The sequence below is a fragment of the Sycon ciliatum genome, chromosome 7 (assembly GCF_964019385.1).
Source record: "Sycon ciliatum chromosome 7, ocSycCili1.1, whole genome shotgun sequence".
NCBI classification, from domain to species: Eukaryota; Metazoa; Porifera; class Calcarea; order Leucosolenida; family Sycettidae; genus Sycon; species Sycon ciliatum.
In genome coordinates, this window is record NC_088649.1 from 30,326,746 (window position 1) to 30,344,245 (window position 17,500).

Consider the following 17,500-nt stretch of genomic DNA (forward strand, 5'->3'; position numbering starts at 1 on the left):
CCGAGCCCAACGCACCGTCTGCTTCCGTCACATCGCTGCGTTTGCGTTTCGTGGCAATGCCCGGCGATGTGCACACATCCGCACTGCTGGCCGGACACGGGGCAGAACGCGACGACAGATGATCTCCGGTGCGGCGGCAATCCAAGTCTGCCGTTCTGCGAGGAGGGTTAACTCCGTTGCAGTCACGCCGCGTGACGCCATGATTCTCAACCGCACGTGCCGATACAGCACTGCTCGACGATGATGTCGCCACATCACCAGCAGAGATAGCTGGTGCATGTGTCGACTTTGTCGTAGTGCTGGCGGCAGCAGCAGGACCGGCCGCATTGCGTTCACTGTCCGCTCCTGACGTGGGCAGCAGGAGGCAGCCAGGGAGTTTGTATATCGAAGCATCGCCACCTGCGGCAGGGAAAAAAAGAAAAAAAAGACCAAAGGAACATTGACACCTCGGTATTCCCAATGGAGCTTAGAAATCTGTACACCTTAGCACAGGTACTGCCTATCCCGCATACCCAATCTCCTGCATTTTCCTGCATATACCGTATCTCCCCGAATACAAGTCGAACCTTTTCACATTAAAATTCAAGGGCGAAAAGGGGGTCGCGACTTACAAGTTACAATCGAGCATGACTTGCCAATGAAGTCGCTATATCAAAACAATATGGGTGAAACCAGAAACCAGAGGTGCGACTTACAATCGAGTGCAACTTATAATCGGGGAAATATGGTGCCCGTATACTGGATGGATATGTCTTCGTTGTTAGTACCGTATTCTCCGGAGTAGAAACCACCCTTTAAACGCTTGTAATTCACCTAAAAAAATAGTCGGCGCAGCTTATACTAAGATGATCAAATCAACAGTGATAACCAGGGTGGATGTCTGCATTTCGTGAAAAACCTGGGTGCGACTTCTAATCCGGAAAACACGGTGCCAAGAGTGTATAACCCCCCAAGAGTGTGCAACTCCTGATGAGGCTGATACCCTTTCTATGGGGTGCGCCGACGGCGAAAACTCACATCACGTGGTGCAGGGCCGCAGTTGTACGTTTCCAGCCCGTTTTTAGCGAGCAGCGGAGTAATATAAAAAGCACTCTCTGGCAGAAACTCACTGCGGGTATGCAAATCCCCCAGCAGACATTCGGATTGCGCGCACGCTATCCTTCGTTTGTACGTAGTACGAACTTGTCTGAGACACGTGAGGTGAGTTTTCGCCGCCGGAGACCCCATATGCAGAGTTGCACACTCTTGGGGGGTTATATACTCTTGATGGTACATTGAAGTAGCTGATCATACTGTCTAGCATGTAATTTTAGGTGTAGTAAAATTTAGGTGACAGGGACCTGCCAGGTTTCAGGTGTAATTTAGAATTAGGTGACCAGCATTCCCTGCACTTACACTGCATACTCTAGTGCCATTTAGGTGTAATCTAGATTTAGGCGCCTGGTTTTCTCTACCGAAAATACCGAAATTTAATAAGTTACACCGAAAATAGCGTGTCACACAGTAGAAGAATTCGCTGGTGTTCCATTGTTTACTGTAAAACGGCGAATTTGGGCAGGTAAAACTTTTTTTTATTTTTACAAATCCGTGCTAGTTTGCAGGGTTCCAGCCTACAGTCCATTTCAAAACTATAGACGCGTACCTAGGCAAACACCGTTATGCCAGCATCTATACCACATAAAATCCGTGATCACTTTGTGCATAAATTTTTCCAAATTGGGCGTCTGTTATCCAGTCGTTTAGAAACTATACGAGAGTAATTGTGGAGCGGTCCTGAGCAATATTCCGAAAACTATTCTCAAAAAGGTCCAGCCAAATTTGAAATATTTCAAAAACCCTACGCGTCTATAGTTTCGAAATGGACTGTAGCACATTCTTATTTTTCGCAAAGACAGCCGTTTCGTTCTTATTCGATGGTACAGTCATACACGTGCATGTACATAATTAATATATCATTGCACGAACGCAAGTTTACATGGCTTCTGGCCCGTACATGCATGTACAAATACGCAGTACATATTTTGGAAATATTTCAAATTTGGCTGGAGCTTTTCGAGAATTCGTTCGGAATACTGCTCAGGTCCTACCCACAATTACTCTCATATGGATGTGTAAGCGATCGGATAGCAAACGCCCAGTTTCAAAATTTCCACGCACAAAATGATCACAGGTTTTATGTGGTTTAGATGCTGGCCTAACGGGGTTTTTTTTTCCTCGAAATCACGCGTTTGTATTTTTGAAATGCACTGTAGTATAGTACCATCCAAACCTAGATGACCGTATTGACTGTATTTATGCAAAGTTCTACTTCTTAGGGTACAGTATAGTGAAAAAAAGTGAAAAAATAGAAGAAAAAAATTACAATGAAGTACTAGGGCGCGTTTGGTTGGTACGAACTAGAACAGGATTCACCAGAACAGCGCGTTTGGTTGGGACTGCACCTGTTCTGGGTCGGCCAGAACATGTTCTGCTTGCTCCGGCCTCGAGGCCGGAGCAGACCGAGCAGTTTCACTTTTTCACAGTGAAACCTGGCGGGAACATCGATTCTGTTACCAAATGATCACGTGCATACGCTTTTGGCCCAATTTGGGTTGGACTCGTCGTACCGTACAAAGTGACCATGGTGATCCATACACATTTTGAAGAATGCACCAAGTTTGGCACATTTTTCCACAAAAATGTGCTCTGTTTCTGGAGTAGCGTTTGGTTGGCATGAGGCTGCTCCATGTGCACCAGCTGTTCGATCCTGTTCTAGATCGTACCAACCAAACGCACCCCTAGTAGTACTCTAGTACACTACAGTTTCCGTTCTTATCTGCAAAAAAATCCAGCCAAGACCGTTCTGAAAAATTGGTGAAATTCCAGCCTGGCCGTTCTTCGGCGTCCCACAGTACTGTACACTGTGTACTATAAAACATGTAATTTTAGGTGTATTGAAATTTCGGTGCCGGGGACCTGCCAGGTTTCGGGTGTAATCCAGAATTAGGTAACCAGCTTTCCCTTCACATACAGTGCATGCTCTAGTGCCTTTTAGGTGTAGTTTAAACTTAGGTGCCCGTTTTCTCTGCAGAAATCACCGAAATTAAAGTTACACCGAAAATTGCACGTTTACAGTATCAGATATTATACTGGAAAGTTTCTGTTCTGTCTGTATCCGCCTGATCTGTCTGTATCCGCCTGTTCTGTCTGTATCCGCCTGTTCTGTCTGTATCCGCCTGATCTGTCTGTATCCGCCTGATCTGTCTGTATCCGCCTGATCTGTCTGTATCCGCCTGATCTGTCTGTATCCGCCTGATCTGTCTGTATCCGCCTGATCTGTCTGTATCCGCCTGTTCTGTCTGTATTCGCCTGTTCTGTCTGTATCCGCCTGTTCTGTCTGTATCCGCCTGTTCTGTCTGTATCCGCCTGTTCTGTCTGTATCCGCCTGTTCTGTCTGTATCCGCCTGATCTGTCTGTATCCGCCTGATCTGTCTGTATCCGCCTGTTCTGTCTGTATCCGCCTGATCTGTCTGTATCCGCCTGATCTGTATCCGCCTGTTCTGTCTGTATCCGCCTGATCTGTCTGTATCCGCCTGTTCTGTCTGTATCCGCCTGATCTGTCTGTATCCGCCTGATCTGCCTGTATCCGCCTGATCTGCTGAGGAGAAGACAAAGAAAGTACTCCTGGAAACTTTCAGAAACATTTCTTGTGAAGAGCGGCCCGACGTTAGTTCTGTGATTTAAAAACGATTGCGCGTGTGCGTTTGCACGAGCGGTTGAATGTTCGTCAGAAAGTAGCGTATCTGTTGTAGCAGGGCATGGCCGATGGAGCTGTCCACAGCAGGAGAGACCATTCCCAAAAGGACATCCAGGATAGTTACACAGCTGGAAGCAGAGGAAGCTGTTGAGAACGCGAATGCACCTGAGAACCTGGTCATTTTGCCACCGAAAGCACTGGTGACGCAAATGTGGATAGCGATGTTGAGGACGAGTGTGATGATTTACTGGATGATGACCATAATTATCATGGAACCTGCAGGAGAGATGGAGCTAGATGAGTATGAGTCTGAGGATGAAGATTATGAAGTTGATGGCTCTGATGATAGCGAGGGTGAGGGAAGTGGTGAGCCTGTGGCAAAGCGTACACCCGCGGGTCCGACACGCTGGGTGAAAGGGACTGCTTTCGACACTATCCTTCCTGAAATGGAACTGAATTCATTTATTGACGATCGTCCTGAACTTATAACGGCGTCACCTATGGATCTCTGGCGAGGAATATACACACCTGCACTCACCGAGAAGAGTGCAGATCAATCATTACTGTATGCAGCACGCGAGAAAAACAATGACAGCTTCGGCTTGGAGGCAGTAGATCCGGAGAGATTTCTCGGAATCCTTCTTCTTTCTGGCTCCCACACTTTGCCAACTGAGAGCGACTATTGGTCAACGCAATCAGACCTCGGAGTACCACTTGTCCAAACAGCGATGAGCCGTAACCGATTCCGGTCGATCAAGCAATACCTTCACTTTGTGGACAACCAAGCGACATAAAGTACAGATTTTACTCCCCTTGCATACTGTAGAACGAGTAATTTTAGCGACTATTAATTTTAGTGTTTTCCCATTGTCAACCAGTTAGCGACGTTTTATTTTAGCGATTTGCAGCGATTTTACTCACGGATCACCAGTGCACTACTAATGTCTCAACGGATTAGCGACCTGAAACTTTAGCGAAAAGGAGTCGATCGCTAAATTCGCTAGGGTTTTTACGTCGCTAAAATTACCCGTTCTACAGTAATACAGTACCTTGGATATAAAGTACAGATTTTACAACCCTTGCATACACACTACCTAGTCTACACCAGGGAGTCGTAAAATACCGGTATTTTACGACTCCCTGGTCTACACACTACAGGTTTACAAGCCCCATGCCATGGAGGTATGTGACGTTATAGAGGATATGCAATGACGTCGAATCCGCCTTATATGGGAGCTAGCTGAGTGGCAAAATGCCCATTTATGGGTAAAGTGCGCGCAGACACCCCATATATAGAAGACCTTACAGTGGCAAATGCACTATGTGACATGCATGACGTGCATTGAATATCCTTCACAGTGTACATGTCAACTTGTCTACGTCACTCACAGGGTGTCTGCGTTGTGAAGAAGTGGAAGGACACGCCTGGCTTGACCCGACACGCAAACTCCCCAGACGCCTCAGCCGAACGCTCATGATCAGCACACAGCACAGAAGTGTCGTCCCCGGTCAACAGCCTGCGAACCTCCGTCAAGAGGAAGCGCACAAACCCACGTCGCGCCAACACTTCCGCATGACTGTCATGAAGTAGATCACCTAAGAAAGAAAGGACAGAGAGAGAGAGAGAGAGAGAGAGAGAGAGAGAGAGAGAGAGAGAGAGAGAGAGAGAGAGAGAGAGAGAGAGAGAGAGAGAGAGAAAGAGAGAGAGAGAGAGAGAGAGAGAGAGAGAGAGAGAGAGAGAGAGAGAGAGAGAGAGAGAGAGAGAGAGAGAGAGAGAGAGAGAGGAGAGAGAGAGAGGGGAGAGAGATATATATAGAGAGAGAGAGGGAGGGAGAGAGAGAGAGAGAGAGAGAGAGAGAGAGAGAGAGAGAGAGAGAGAGAGAGAGAGAGAGAGAGAGAGAGAGAGAGACAGAGACAGAGACAGAGAGACAGAGGATGCGCAAAAACAAAACACCACCCTATCAGTCGTTGCTCTCCAGTATGGCCGGCCCTCACACTAAGCATCCTTACAAAATGCAACAATCAACGCATGCCTTTTTTTAAATACAATTCTGCTGGAATAATACTACAGACGTGTTTGGTGAAATCCGACCCGAAGTGCACATTTCCCTTGTACTTAGGACTTACACGTGCACTGGCACCCCGGGCATGTGAACACTGCTGGGGCCACATGCAAACTCTATCCGGCCGTACTGTGGTTCAGAATGTATGCACGAGGTGCGCGTAGGCGAGTGCGCACGCGCACACACAGCCGGACGAGCGGAATGGGAACTGGTTGCAGGAAGCCAGCTGTGCACTTCTGGCCGGACATCACCCGGCACATCTGCAGACGAAGAATTGTGAGAGTAGATAACAAGGAAAGCAGCCACTGCAAGAGTTCATATCGGGAGTGTGGCCGCTCAGTCATCATACTAGATGGTGTATTAAGTCTGAATTCAGAACATCACCACCACTATCACCACAGCACCACCACCACAGCACCACCACCACCAGCAGCACCACCACCACCAGCAGCACCACCACCAACACTCTCTTATTGGCCACTGGCTATCGTGAGAATAAAGGTTTGAAACACAACCTTCAGCACCAGCAGCAGCAGCAGCACCACCACCACAGCACCACACCACCACAGCACCCACCATCAGTGCCACCAGCAGCAGGAGTACACGCACCACCATACCGGTAGCACCACCATCAAGTTAGGATGCAGCTCATCTTCATCTTACCTCTCCCACTCATTTGGTTTTGGCCCACGCACTTCGAGCCGGTCCCCATAGAGATGACAAAGAGATCATCTCGAGAATTATCTGCTCCACAGGTCCAGGACACCACCAGCCAGGAGTTTGTTATCATGCCATGTACGCATACACACACACACACACACACACACACACACACACACACACACACACACACACACACACACACATACGCACACGTATGCGAACATGCACATACAAAAGCACACACCAAGTTAAAAATCGTTTCCACTCTAAATCGAAGTACAATGACAACTACAAACAATCACATCAAGGAACAACACAAGCTTCAGGCTCTCTACAATCAACATTCCAAAGTTTTCACAAGTACTTTCATCATAGTCTAGGAGCTGTGGCATCATTCATGATCCACAGCAAGAAGGCAGCAATGCCTGTACACAGGGGCGTCAGACACGGTACGGTCACTACGGTATTGACCGTGCCACTTTTTGCCCCAGGTACCCCGTGAATCAATGAACTACACTGATCTGGGCTCTAAATTTCCAAATTTTCAGCTCAGCCACCCCTCCCCCACCAGTAAAATGTACTTCAGATGGCTGACCGTACCACACTAAAATACCTTCCGACGCCCCTGGTACATGTACCTATGGTGAAGTAAAATAAAGGTAACATAACTGTCATTGCTTTCTCTTCAAGTGGGCACCAGCTGCATCGCATCACACGCTATGTGCTGTTACGGTCTCCCCACCGCCTTCAGAGATACCTGGACGTGTGTAATGACGATCATTATGGTCGTGGGCACAAGGTGATCAGTGTCAAAATACAGGTGGACCTTTTGGTACAGTGGTCGCTTATCACAAGGTTTTTTGGTGCAGTGGTCGCTTATCACAAGGTTTTTTGCTGCACACTGTGCACAGTACCGTGCAGAACAAAGTAGTTTGTAGCAGGGTATTTTATAAATTTACGACTCCCTGGTTTGTAGCCCATTGATCGCTGTTGAGTGTTGTATCCATCACTACATGCAGTATCACTCTCACCCTGATATCTGCCCACCACCGCCGCCATCGGGGTCCACTCCACGCCATCTCGAGGTTTGCCTTTCTTCGTCAGGCATCTGTCGTAATGGTGGACGCAGGCGCGCGCAATCCTGTCCGCCAAACAGGCCATAGCCGGCACAGAATCATACGATGGCGGCCACTGGAAGTACAGTAATAGTAATAAATCTACCTGCGAACACTGACTGCCGTTTGCTACCAAATCACCGACTCCAAAAACACAAAGTCAAACACAAACAAAATTTATAATATTTCACATCCACCACTAGTGCACTGCACTACACGCACTTGCACTATCCACAAGTAGTTAGTTCGTAGATCTACGTGTGGCACACTTTCGAAGATTCAAATCTCCAGCCTTCGCCTTCGAAGCTTCGCCTTCCACTACTACTACTTTTGTAGTCGACTTTTCGATCTGCAGATTTCAAACAGGTTTATCTGAAACTCAGAGGCATTTTTTTGTTATAATACTCCTCGTTTATGAATTTTCCTTCACCGAAGACGAGTTTCATGGGCGTTTTCTCAAAGGTTTGGCTAAAATCTAGGGAAACTCTGTGCAAAAGAATAACGTAACTAATCTTGTGTTATGTTGGCGTCGCCATATTGTGAGGGATTTCCCCTTGTGCTAGCTGTTTGTACGTACGTACGGGCATTCCACATGTTCCACGCGGCTCGCGAGCTCGGCCTTGCACTTTCAACCTTTTATTTTTTGACTTTTGAGTTTTATCTTGATCTTGTGTTCAAAACCAGGCGGATCGCTTGTTTGTTGGGTATTTTCGTCTTATTTCGAAACAGTACTTCCATTGGAGGGTGCACCATCAACCAGTGTTATGGCGTCCAGAGCGAACCCCGAGGCTCAAGAGCGAAAGCTCCGTAGTATCTATGGTGAGCTGTTCACTCTGATTTTGTTTGCTTTTATTTATTTTGTATTAGTGTCATGTAGGAACATTTCTATTTCACCACTCGGTATTATGAATATGAACATCGTGTGTCGAGGCGCACATATGCAATGCTCAGCGACGACTAGTCAGCGCAGCCGGAGCAAGTGGATTTGTTGCAAATTAGAATCAGGCTGTTGCTCTGCATATCGTTGCAAAGCTGCACTCGCTTCAGCTTTTTAGACCATGCTGCATTTTCACATTTAGCCTGAGCGAAATTTGTGAGGAAGAAGAATAGAAGAAAAGGGTTCAGTGCATACTGGTGCACGTGTGCACGTCGTGTACATGTGAATGTCTGAAATGGGTGTACCTTTTGCATGTCTCGCATGACAATCAGAAATTCAACTGTAACATGGCTAGAGCTCAGTTCAAGCTTGGGTAAAGGTGTAGTTTAGCCTTAGGATCCCAGATTATTTCGCACTTTCCCAGTGTTCTGTGTACTGTCACAGGGATGAATTTATCCGGTATCGCATCGCAGTTTGCTATGCAAAATCGATCTACTGCTACTCAAAAATCACCGCGACTAGCAGAAAACTGCGATACATACAGGCTATCCATGCTTAGCTTGCGCCGTCAACTAACAAAAACTGCTATGCAAAAAAATAACAGTAAATTCATCCCTGTGTCACGTGGCAAGGTTTTTGGAGCTCATGTACAGTAAAACCTGTGACTACCGACCACCCCTTGGTGCCAGCAAAAGCGGTCTTTAGTGGCAGGTGGTCTTTAGTTAGTATGATATTGTGCAGTACAATCCTGTGTTTACCAGACCCTGTACCAAGGCGGAATTCTGTATTGACCGGACAAAGTGTTCATGCACCAAAGTGCTGTGGATCGAACGTGCATCCCTGGATCAAGCGGAGTCCTGTCGTATCAGGACAGTTTCCGCTGCACCAAGGGCGTCCGCTCAGGGCAGGTTTACTGTACAGTGAAACCTGTCTAAGACGACCGCTCGAGGGCCCTTCAAAACGTGGTCTCTGTAACCAGGTGGTCTCCTTATCCAGGGTCATTTGACTGGAAATAGCATCCCTTGGTCCTGGCTGCAGTGGTCTTCCAGGACAGGTGGTCTTCCAGGACAGGTGGTCTTCCAGGACAGGTGGTCTTCCAGGACAGGTGGTCTTCCAGGGCAGGTGGTCTTCCAGGACAGGTGGTCTTCCAGGACAGGTGGTCTCCTTGACAGGTTTTACTGTATATGCATAACCAACCAGAGTGCGCACCTCCGCTGTGTTCTTGGATTGATGAGATTCCTCGGACTACCGTATTTGCCGGCAACACGGGCCGAGACTCTTAGAAGTTCGCGCGCTCTGACATTTCACCCCATTTGAAAACTATCCTCTCAGAACGAACGATGTTGCGACATCGACGGTGATTAGTGAAGAAAGTGTCTGCTCCGAACGTCGGAGCTCAGTCAAGTGTCAAGCCAGTCGGCAGGAAGCGCGAGCTCCGACGTTCAGAGCAGGCACTTTCTTCAATCCTCACAGAAGCCCTGAAATGATGTGGCCCTCGTTTCAGACAGGCGGTGGTAAAAGACCGGCCCCAATTCCAGAAAATGCGTGACGTCCTGGCTTTGTGTCGAATTCTGTATGTGCCTGCGACTGTGGGCCCGAATGCAGTTCTGTTCGTCAGTCAAATTCCACGAGGAAAATGAGCAGTTGTGTGTTTGTGTGTGTGTGAGTGTGTGCGCGTGTGTGTGTGCATGCGCATGTGTGTGTGTGTGTGTGTGTGTGTGTGTGTGTGTGTGTGTGTGTGTGTGTGTGTGTGTGTGTGCTGTTGAATGGTGTAATCCCAGCACAAGTTGCTATGTCTAACATAGCTGTTCGCTATCATCGCTTCTGCGATGGGCAGGTCTGAGGTCTGAGGTGTGTGTGTGTGTGTGTGTGTGTGTGTGTATGGATGTGTGTATCTGTGTATGGCTATCGACATGCGTATGCTTATGTGTTCCATACACCCAATGCTGTGCTCCATATACATATGTGTGTGTGTGGGGGGGGGGGGGGGGGTGTATACGGGTGCGTGCGTGTGCTGGTATGGATGTGTGTGGGTGTGGGTGTGTCTGCGTGTGTGTGTGGGTGTCGACCCAGCTTACGACTAGCCCTTTTTAGTTCCGCTTTTATTATCCTAGAAGGTCGACTTATATTCGGGAAAATACGGTGTGTGTTGCATTGAATATTGTTTGCCTGATGATTGCACACAGTGCATGACACTCAGAGTAGCAAAACACTACGAGTGATCCATTGTTTGTTGACATGTGTGTGTGTGTTCCATAAAATATATACAATCATATTTGTGCATGTCTGCTTTCCAGAGGCGCTGGACAACTCTGCCAACAAGAAGGCAGTTCAGCTAGCCGACCGCATCCTCAAGAAACAGAAGGACTTTGTCAGCATCAAGGTGAGTGGACGTTTCTCCTGTGCTTAACACATTAGGCTGGCTTACGCATGCTCTCTGCGTTCATTGAGTACTGTAAATATAAAAATTCGGCAGCTAGCTAATTTCGGCTATATTCGGCACCGACGCAAAAATGCCGAAATTAAAACGATGATGAGATTTTTCACATCGGCTTTGGTAATGTACTAGCATTGACCCCGTGCCGAAAAGATATCGCTACCGAAATGTCGAAATCGTGAAATGCCAATTTTTTTGTATATTTACAGATTAGGTTGTACAGTCAGACCTCGTTTATCCGGTCCTCGTTTATCCGGATCCCTCGTTTATCCGGATCCCTCGCCATCCGGAAGAAAATCGCTGGTTACCGATGTGCAGCATATGTTGTGCATACAACATAACCGGACCTCGCGATCCGCATACCGGTGCATGATTTTGTGTACAAACTGGTTAAAATGTGTACAAAATGCTTCGTCATATCCGGTTGCATGTGGCTGGCTAGCGCCTGCAGAAGCTAGTATCAATGAGTTGTACAAGCAAATGAGGTCCTTGACCTGCTGGGTGTGTGCGGACAGCACTCAGTTAACTAGTTGCATGCACTTGTCATTTTTCTCGCTTGTTTTACATACTGGGCACGCTAGGCGTACTGCATAGGACCCGTCTGTATGATGTCACTACTTTTGACATGCCACATGCATATACAGTATGTGTGTTCAGTTATCCGGTTACCTCGCCTATCCGGATGTTTTTGTGGAAAACAGATGTGTGCGGTTAAGCGAGGTCTGACTGTATAGAGACTTAGTCGGAGGGAAACATGTTAGCACACGAAGAGATTATCACCATGTACTGAATTGAGAAGTAGTGGTACGAAAGGCCTCATCAGATTTTCAACTGGCTTCGTCTCTTTGTGTGCTAGTATAGGTTACCGGTATGCCATTACATCATCATCATTCTGTTCAGCTGCTTTTTTTGCAAAGTCTCCGCACATCGATGAACTAGCTCAAGGGAAACCCCCAACTCTTGGTGCATGCCTAGCTCCCGGAAGCCACTCTGCCGACGCAACGCTGTATCCTTAGTGTCCATACTCGAATATCCGCTAGTTCACACCACCATGGCATCGTTTTGCATACTCTCCATAGCCAGATACGCTGACCTCCAGTGAAGTGCATCCGTTGCCAAGGAGGAGGAGGACACTGACATGAAATACTCTAAAACATGTTATTTCCGGTGTAACTTTAATTTCGGTGATTTCGGTAGAGAAAACAGGCACCTAAATTTAAAGTGCACCTAAAAGGCACTAGAGTATGCACTGTATGTGAAGGGAAAGCTGGTTACCTTATTCTGCGTTACACCTAAAACCTGGCAGATCGCTGGCACCGAAATTTTAATGCACCTAAAATGTCATGTTTTACAGCATAAGGAAATGTTCAAAGAAGCATTGACTTAGTGTATATACAGTCGACCTACCCTTATAACGATATTTGCGTCAAACCAAGAAATATTGTTAAAAGGGTAATATTGTTATAAGGGTAACTTGTTCATTTCATACACATACGTCATAATGCATGGATTTTGTTCATTTTTTACACTCTTTATAGCAGAAAACTGACGTACATGCCCATTGTGTACACAGCAAGGTGCCTACTGGTGCCCCCATTGCACTTCGTCATGTCCCAGCGACTTATCAAGTGAAGCTTGCCCTACCTTGATAGTGGGCTTTACATATCCCCTGCTAGATATTGTTATAAAATGGAAAAATAATGTCGATTGGTCAGCCCATTTTATATCGTTATAGGGGTAATATCGTTATAGCAATATTGTTATAGAGGTAAGGTATTGTATACACAAGTCAATGGAGTGATTTGGTTTGCCAGAAAAATATCGTTATAAGGGTAATATCGTTATAGAGGTTATCGTTATAAGGGTAGGTCGACTGTAGAAGCTGCTGCTGTGATCCGGGCAAGCAACATCTGAAATCGCTCGGTCCCAAGCCGCCCAGGTCTGGGATGTCTATCTGTATTGTGTAGAGTGGGACTGTTGACGGAGCCAAGCTCATTGTTGTTGGAATTTTTTCTTTTGTTCCTTGTTGTTGTCAGGGTCTGAAAGGTCTTGCCCTGCTCCGTATGGGTCGTCGTGATGACGCCGCGGCTGTCATCAAGGAAGTGCGTGCCGTGGCGCAGTCCGAGGAAGCCACCGTGCAAGCACTGACGCTCTACTATCGAGAGAGCGCTCAGCGTAAGAGGCATAGCTCGCCAATGAGAAATGACGTTGCGTTGTTAGGATTGTGGCATAAGTGTGTGTGTGGGGGGGGGGGGGGGGGAGTGGTATGTTTGTGTGTGTGTGTGTGTGTGTGTGTATGTGTGTGTGTGTGTGTGTGTGTTTGTGTGTTTGTGTGTGTAAGTGTAAGTGTAAGTGTGTGCGTGTGGGGGGAGTGGGTGATGTTGTTTCTGCGGATTCAAAAAAGTCAGTCCGACTCTCACACGAACCATGAATTTATTTTATTTAACTACAGTGAAACCTGTCTAAGACGACCGCTCAAGGGATCTTCAAAATGTGGTCGCTGTGTACAGGTGGTCTCCTCATCCAGGGTCATGTGACTAGAAAACAATGCACCTTGGTTCTAGGTGTAGTGGTCCTCTAAGGCAGGTGGTCGCCTTGACAGGTTCTACTGTAATTTGGACGAGGTGCAGCATATGCATCATCAATCTGGATCGGCTGGACATTTTGCTGCTTTCGTTGGTGTTTCAAATCTTTATTCTCACGATAGCCAGTGGCCAATAAGAGAGTGTTGTTGTTGTTGTTGTTGTTGTTGTTGTTGTTGTTGTTGTTGTTGTTGTTGTTGTTGTTGTTGTTGTTGTTGTTGTTGTGACTGTGACTGTTGATTGCCTCGTGCAGCGGAAGAGTTGTGCCGCTTCTACGAAGACTTGGTGGAGAGGAACGCTCCGAGCGAGGAACTACTGGCACAGCTCTTCATGTCCTATGTGCGTGTCGGCAATCACAAGCTGCAGCAGAAGGTCAGTTGGTGTTTGGGGTACTGCTGCCGCTGCTGCTGCTCCTGCTGCTGATGTTACATCCTGTAACCAGCGCAGATCTCTGATGCTGTTACTCAGCTTATTGTGATCCACGAAACTTGCTGCTATAAGCGTTCATCAAATGCCGCTGAGCTCAACATCTTTGCCATGGCCTTGATTTTGTGTTTGTTATTGCCGTTGTTGCAAGTGCTGTTACTGTTACTGTTGCTGTTGTGTTGCCATTGGTGTTCTTGTTCTGATTTCTCTATTCTTCTATTCTCGCGCTGTTGTTCCTCTCTGTTCTGGTTGTTCCGGTTGCTCTTGAGTTTAGACCGCACTCGCGTTACACAAAGGCTACCCGACGAAGAACCCATACTACTTCTGGGCTGTGATGAGCGTCTTTCTTCAGGTAGGTTGTTGCTGCTGCTCCTGCTGTCGCTGCTGTGTATGTGAAGTCTGCTGTGCCCTAGCATATCATGTAAGTGTGTGTCTTCTATCAGTGTGTGTGTGTGTGTGTGTGTGTGTGTGTGTGTGTGTGTGTGTGTGTGTGTGTGTGTGTGTGTGTGTGTGTGTGTGTGTGTGTGTGTGTGTGTGTGTGTGTGTGTGTGTGTGTGTGTGTGTGTGTGTGTGTGTGTGTGTGTGTGTGTGTGTGTGTGTGTGTGTGTGTGTGTGTGTGTGTGTGTGTGTGTGTGTGTGTGTGTGTGTGTGTGTGTGTGTGTGTGTGTGTGTGTGTGTGTGTGTGTGTGTGTGTGTGTGTGTGTGTGTGTGTGTGTGTGTGTGTGTGTGTGTGTGTGTGTGTGTGTGTGTGTGTGTGTGTGTGTGTGTGTGTGTGTGTGTGTGTGTGTGTGTGTGTGTGTGTGTGTGTGTGTGTGTGTGTGTGTGTGTGTGTGTGTGTGTGTGTGTGTGTGTGTGTGTGTGTGTCCCATATGGTGCAGTGGTATGTGCAGCGATTTCCAATCGATAGATTGCGGGTTCGATTCCCGACGATTATGGTCACACACGTCTTTCTTCTCTTTCTCAGACTCTTCCTGACTTTTCTTTCATTCTCCTGGGTGGTTACCAACAGCCAGTGCATGCCGGAGTATGTGGTGTGATGTGTGTGCGGGACAAAAAAAAAAAAAAAAAAAAAAAAAAAAAATGAAAAAGACCAAAAAAGGGATTCACTGGCCAGAAAATGTCACTCCAAATAGCTGTATGGTGTAGACCAGGCTGAATAGTGACGGTCAATTCTTCAGCCTTGCAAGCTGTTGAATGGTGTAATCCCAGCACAAGTTGCTATGGCTTCTGCCGTAGCATTGCTATCATCGCCTCCGGCGATGGGCGTCAAAGGTCAGGTGTGTGTGTGTGTGTGTGTGTGTGTGTGTGTGTGTGTGTGTGTGTGTGTGTGTGTGTGTGTGTGTGTGTGTGTGTGTGTGTGTGTCGCATCTGGAGCGCCATCGGGTGGCGTGCTCTTTCTCTCTCTCTCTGCTGCCCCTCCGGGGCCCACGTGACCCTAGTGGTAGTGGCTCTACAGGACAGGTATGTGTGTGTGTGTGTGTGTGTAAGCGTGTGTGTGTGTGTAAGCGTGTGCGTATACGTTCAAACTTCATGTGTGCACAAACTCAAACATTCGTACACACACACACGCATGCCGCGTACACACACTCTTACACCATGCACACACGCACATGCCTATGTATGTGTCTACTCCACACTGAACAGGCCCACGAGTCAGCCGACAGCATAGCCAACACCGTGTATCTCCCACTGGCAGAGAGAATGGCCGATAAAATGGTTAAAGAAGAGAAGATTGAAGCCGAGGCAGGTATGTTGTTGACTGGTCTTCACACCCACTTACAAGTGTCCCTATCATCATGATTCATGGTCCCTGTCTTTGAAAGGGGTGCCCCGGGGCTGCTCGACCTTGCCCCGCTTCCCCTTGTGTCCCCGTGTAATCCACCGACGACATGTACGTGTACATTGCTGCTCAATAAAATCCGGTCGCTTGAGTCCAGTGTGCGTGACCCTGCACCATTCCACTGTCCAGTGTTCGCAGGTACTAGGGTTGCGCAACGCCCGGCGCGTACTTGAGTGACTCGATCAGATTTCACTGAGCAGCTCTGTACGTTCAAGCCTCTTTAGGATGAACACCAAGGGACCGATGGTATTAATTTAAAAACAATTTTGTTCGCAATAACGAGAATTCTTTTTATCCAAATTGTATACCCAGTGACTACACAGTGATCTATCCTACAGTCCATTTCAAAACTATAGACGCGTAGGGTTTTTGAAATATTTCAAATTTGGCTGGAACTTTTTGAGAATAGTTTTCGGAATATTGCTCAGGATCGCTCCACAATTACTCTCATATAGTTTCTAAAGGATTGGATAACAGACGCCCAATTTGGAAAAAATTATGCACAAAGTGATCACAGATTTTATGTGGTATAGATGCTGGCATAACGGTTTTTGCCTAGGTACGCGTCTATAGTTTTGAAATGGACTGTATAGAGTTATGAGTAAGTTACTAGTTCTGCTTAACGGGTTCGAGTCCTGGTGGGTCTGGCACTTTTTTCTCTTTTCAGGCAGTTCACTTCCCCGACTGATCCTTCGAGTTCTTCCAAAGCGAACGTTTCTCTTATCAGTGTTTTTCTCAACGAGATTTCGCTGTATCTTTCTTCTTTCTCTGTGATTTTGGAGCCCTTGAAAATGACGGATTGTTTGTCTGTATCAGAGGTCTAGCCAGGATTTTCTGCCAGCCGGCCAACGTTCTACCTACGCCTACGGATATGGGTTGTACTCCAGCATCTCACTCAAGTGCTAGTGCAGTGCACTACAGTCTACATGCGTGACCTCAAGTGGGTGACTGCGTGACCTCAAGAGTAGAGTGCATGCAGTAGGCCGTACTGTACGGGATCTACGCAAGTACAGTGCACTAGTGCAGTGCCACTGCCAGTTCAGTGGAAGTTTTCGCTGCCGCCGTGCCGGTCGTTCTGTTTCCACGATTATTCGGACATTGTAGTGGCAGAAACTGGACCTATTTTCGACAGCTGACAGTGGTCGACTCTTACCTTGGCGGAGGATAGTGGGCTTGGTGACATGATTGAAAGAAAAATGATCCCCAAACACAGCATGCTACGAATACTTGTACTTGTAGAAACTAAAATTTCTCTCAATTGTTTGCCAGCCGGCCAAAATAACCCTTGGAGCTGTCTCAGCCGGCAGGTCGCCCTCCCAGCCGGCATTCTGCCGGCTGAGCCGGCTTTGGCTAGGTCGCTGTGTATAAACCTGAGTTCATTGAAAGGAGGCCTGCAGCGACATAGGGCTTGAAAATGATGACGTCAGACGTCAAAATCTAACGACAAATAACGACCTTTGGATCCACTTGGGTCCAAAGGTCGTTATCTGTCGTTAGATTTTGACTTCTGACGTCACACTTTCAAGCCCTATTGCTTCTACTTTCTGTTACCTACATGCATTGTTTTGACTCTGTTGTTCATTTTCTGTTTCTTGTCGCATTTGCCCAGAGGTACGTCTGTACCTGATGATCCTGTTACGACTACAGCGCTATGAGAGAGCCCTCGACATTGTCCACTCGAATCTAGGTATGGCTGTGTGGGTGTGTGGGGGGGGGGGGGTGATGTGTGGGTGTGGGGGTGTGTGTCTGTATTTCCACATT

General features: G+C 47.3%; 2 protein-coding genes across 2 annotated transcripts in view; one reads left to right on the plus strand and one right to left on the minus strand.

Annotated features, from left to right (window-relative positions):
- Positions 1-7,762, minus strand: part of LOC135821300 (tRNA-specific adenosine deaminase 1-like) — an 11,228-nt gene extending 3,466 nt beyond the window's left edge. Inside the window, exons 1-4 of the mRNA XM_065334356.1 lie at positions 7,494-7,762; positions 6,463-6,543; positions 5,126-5,332; positions 1-399 (exon numbers count right to left, since the gene is read on the minus strand). The exon at positions 1-399 is cut by the window's left edge and continues 1,452 nt beyond it. Coding sequence (XP_065190428.1) covers positions 1-399; positions 5,126-5,332; positions 6,463-6,543; positions 7,494-7,623 — 817 coding nt within the window. The 5' untranslated portion in view covers positions 7,624-7,762. The remainder of the gene's footprint in view (positions 400-5,125; positions 5,333-6,462; positions 6,544-7,493) is intronic.
- A 478-nt stretch (positions 7,763-8,240) lies between these two features.
- Positions 8,241-17,500, plus strand: part of LOC135821302 (N-alpha-acetyltransferase 25, NatB auxiliary subunit-like) — a 23,548-nt gene continuing 14,288 nt past the window's right edge. The window contains exons 1-7 of the mRNA XM_065334358.1: positions 8,241-8,396; positions 10,752-10,837; positions 12,928-13,066; positions 13,727-13,845; positions 14,174-14,251; positions 15,544-15,646; positions 17,349-17,426. Of these exons, the coding sequence (XP_065190430.1) occupies positions 8,342-8,396; positions 10,752-10,837; positions 12,928-13,066; positions 13,727-13,845; positions 14,174-14,251; positions 15,544-15,646; positions 17,349-17,426 (658 nt within the window). The 5' untranslated portion in view covers positions 8,241-8,341. The remainder of the gene's footprint in view (positions 8,397-10,751; positions 10,838-12,927; positions 13,067-13,726; positions 13,846-14,173; positions 14,252-15,543; positions 15,647-17,348; positions 17,427-17,500) is intronic.